The sequence below is a fragment of the Barbatula barbatula genome (genome assembly GCF_947034865.1).
Source record: "Barbatula barbatula genome assembly, chromosome: 22".
Classification (NCBI taxonomy): domain Eukaryota; kingdom Metazoa; phylum Chordata; class Actinopteri; order Cypriniformes; family Nemacheilidae; genus Barbatula; species Barbatula barbatula.
In genome coordinates this window covers 11896520-11898529 of record NC_136785.1, presented here as the reverse complement: position 1 = coordinate 11898529, position 2010 = coordinate 11896520, and the positions used below count along the sequence as shown (strand labels likewise).

General features: G+C 39.6%; 1 protein-coding gene across 1 annotated transcript in view; it reads right to left on the bottom strand.

Annotated features, from left to right (window-relative positions):
- The window catches only part of apbb3 (amyloid beta (A4) precursor protein-binding, family B, member 3), a 19453-nt gene extending 18280 nt beyond the window's left edge, over nucleotides 1-1173 (bottom strand). Inside the window, exon 1 of the mRNA XM_079485878.1 lies at nucleotides 25-1173. Within this exon, the coding sequence (XP_079342004.1) occupies nucleotides 25-73 (49 nt within the window). The 5' untranslated portion in view covers nucleotides 74-1173. The remainder of the gene's footprint in view (nucleotides 1-24) is intronic.
- Between the last annotated feature and the right edge of the window lie 837 nt (nucleotides 1174-2010).

Below are 2010 nucleotides of genomic sequence, written 5' to 3'. Positions count from 1 at the left end.
GTGCAAGTGTATTCCTGTACCTACCGTCATAGTTGACGATGATGATGGCGAGCATGTAATCCTTGCCCAGCATGGTGTCTTCCGGAGAACCCCAAAAGGTTAACTCAGATACATTCCAGTTCGAAATGTCCCAACACCACTAACAAACTCTGCAGCAAACGCTCACACACCGGGTGACCACCAGACTCGAACAGGCACTGACACCACTCGCATACCAAGAGGATTAAAAACGCACTCCTCTCTTTCGATGCTTCTTTAATGCAGCACCAGGTAATTTCACTGCTGTGTAGGTGATGCCATTCAAATCAATCTCATCCTTCTGTCTTCACTGAGCTGGCACTCTCCGCTTCTCTCTTCACGTCTGGCTGAGTCTGATGCTGTTAATGCGATCGCTTCTCTCTCTCTCCCTCTCTCTCTTTTACTCCGTGTCTCTCTCTCTGTGGATTCTGTAATTCACTAATGCCTGCAGCTTCACCCCCCCCCCAACATCAGCTCATGGTGGTGCCTTAAGGATGGCTGAATATATAGCTGATACAAAACGCCACTTTCTCCACGTAGAACAATGCAGGTCTTAACGGAGAATGTACAAATATTACATGTTAGACATACAATGTAGAAGATAATGGGATTTTTACTATATTAGAATTAACAATGACGTGCGTTTCTGAGAATTTCAGCCTCCAATCTGCTAAACGCAATAAGGCAGAGAATAACCATCTGTCAATGAAGAGAAAAAAAACATATTTTCTTTTGGCATGCTGACAACGTCTTTCAATATGCGCTCCTGGTTTTATCGTATAAAAATAAAATGGGTCCGAATAAATAAAGATACAAAATACTCAAAATATATTACAATAGCTTCATTAGACTGGGGATCGTTTAAGTACATCCTAAAATCCTACAACACTGAGATTGTTGTGCTATATTTAATAAGGACGAACATCAAGATATGGATTTGTTATGACTCGTATGGCTACACAGGAAATGATTTTAATCACATTTCTGTTGTAAACACTAAGATCCGCGTGTTTAAAGCTTTGTGGTGTCCGTTATTTTGGTCCACCTTAATTCCTCCCGTCATGAATGCAGGCGACAGTCCGTCATCGTCCAGCCTCCGTTGGCATCATCCCTCAGGTTGCCTAGGCAACGACTTCTCGCGAGCGTCCGTCTCTTCTACAGTCACAAACGGATGTTTCGATAATTCGTATTACAGCCTGATTTAGCTAAGCACACGATATTTCGTTATTAAAATAAACAACAAAATAAAAAATATATATAAAGTACATAAATGTTTAGGTCAAATACTTGAACATCCACATTAATGTTATAGGCCTACATTTTACATATACTTTTTAAACTAAGTTATTTTCGAAGCACTGATTGTTTCAAAATGACTCGCACACGGCAACTCAGTAACTGGATGCCGCATTCAAGCACTCCAGACGCGTAGAAATGTCCACCATCTTGGGACGGTCCACTGACGTCACTCACTCACCCAAAAGTATGGACTTCTACGGTGATCTTAATTCCTCTTTTTAAGTCTCATGTAGCATGTCAACTTTTATTTATTTTATATATTTTGTTTTTTCAATCTTTCCTTTTCTTGTTTTATTATTGTTTAAGATAAGGATTTTACAAATGTGATATTATTGTTATTTATTATTATGTCATAAGGATTGTATGTTCCATAAATCTTGAAACAGTAAAAAAAAACACTGCGCAGCCGCAGCCACAATCGGACCTTTCGAATATGGTGGACAATCTACGTATATCGGCACATAGAAACAGATGCTAACGCGGTTACGCGGAATCTAGTTTTTATATGTGTAATAGTATATATTTCATACTTCAAACAGAACATTTAATATCAAAACATTCACTCTGTTCTTCTTACCCTTTAGAAATGAGTCTTGACGTGTCTTCCGGGTTATCGCACGCTGAACCAAGTTTGGGAGCACGGAATCCTGGGATAAGTAGTTCGATTACTGGAGAACTCGCTTGAATTTCGTA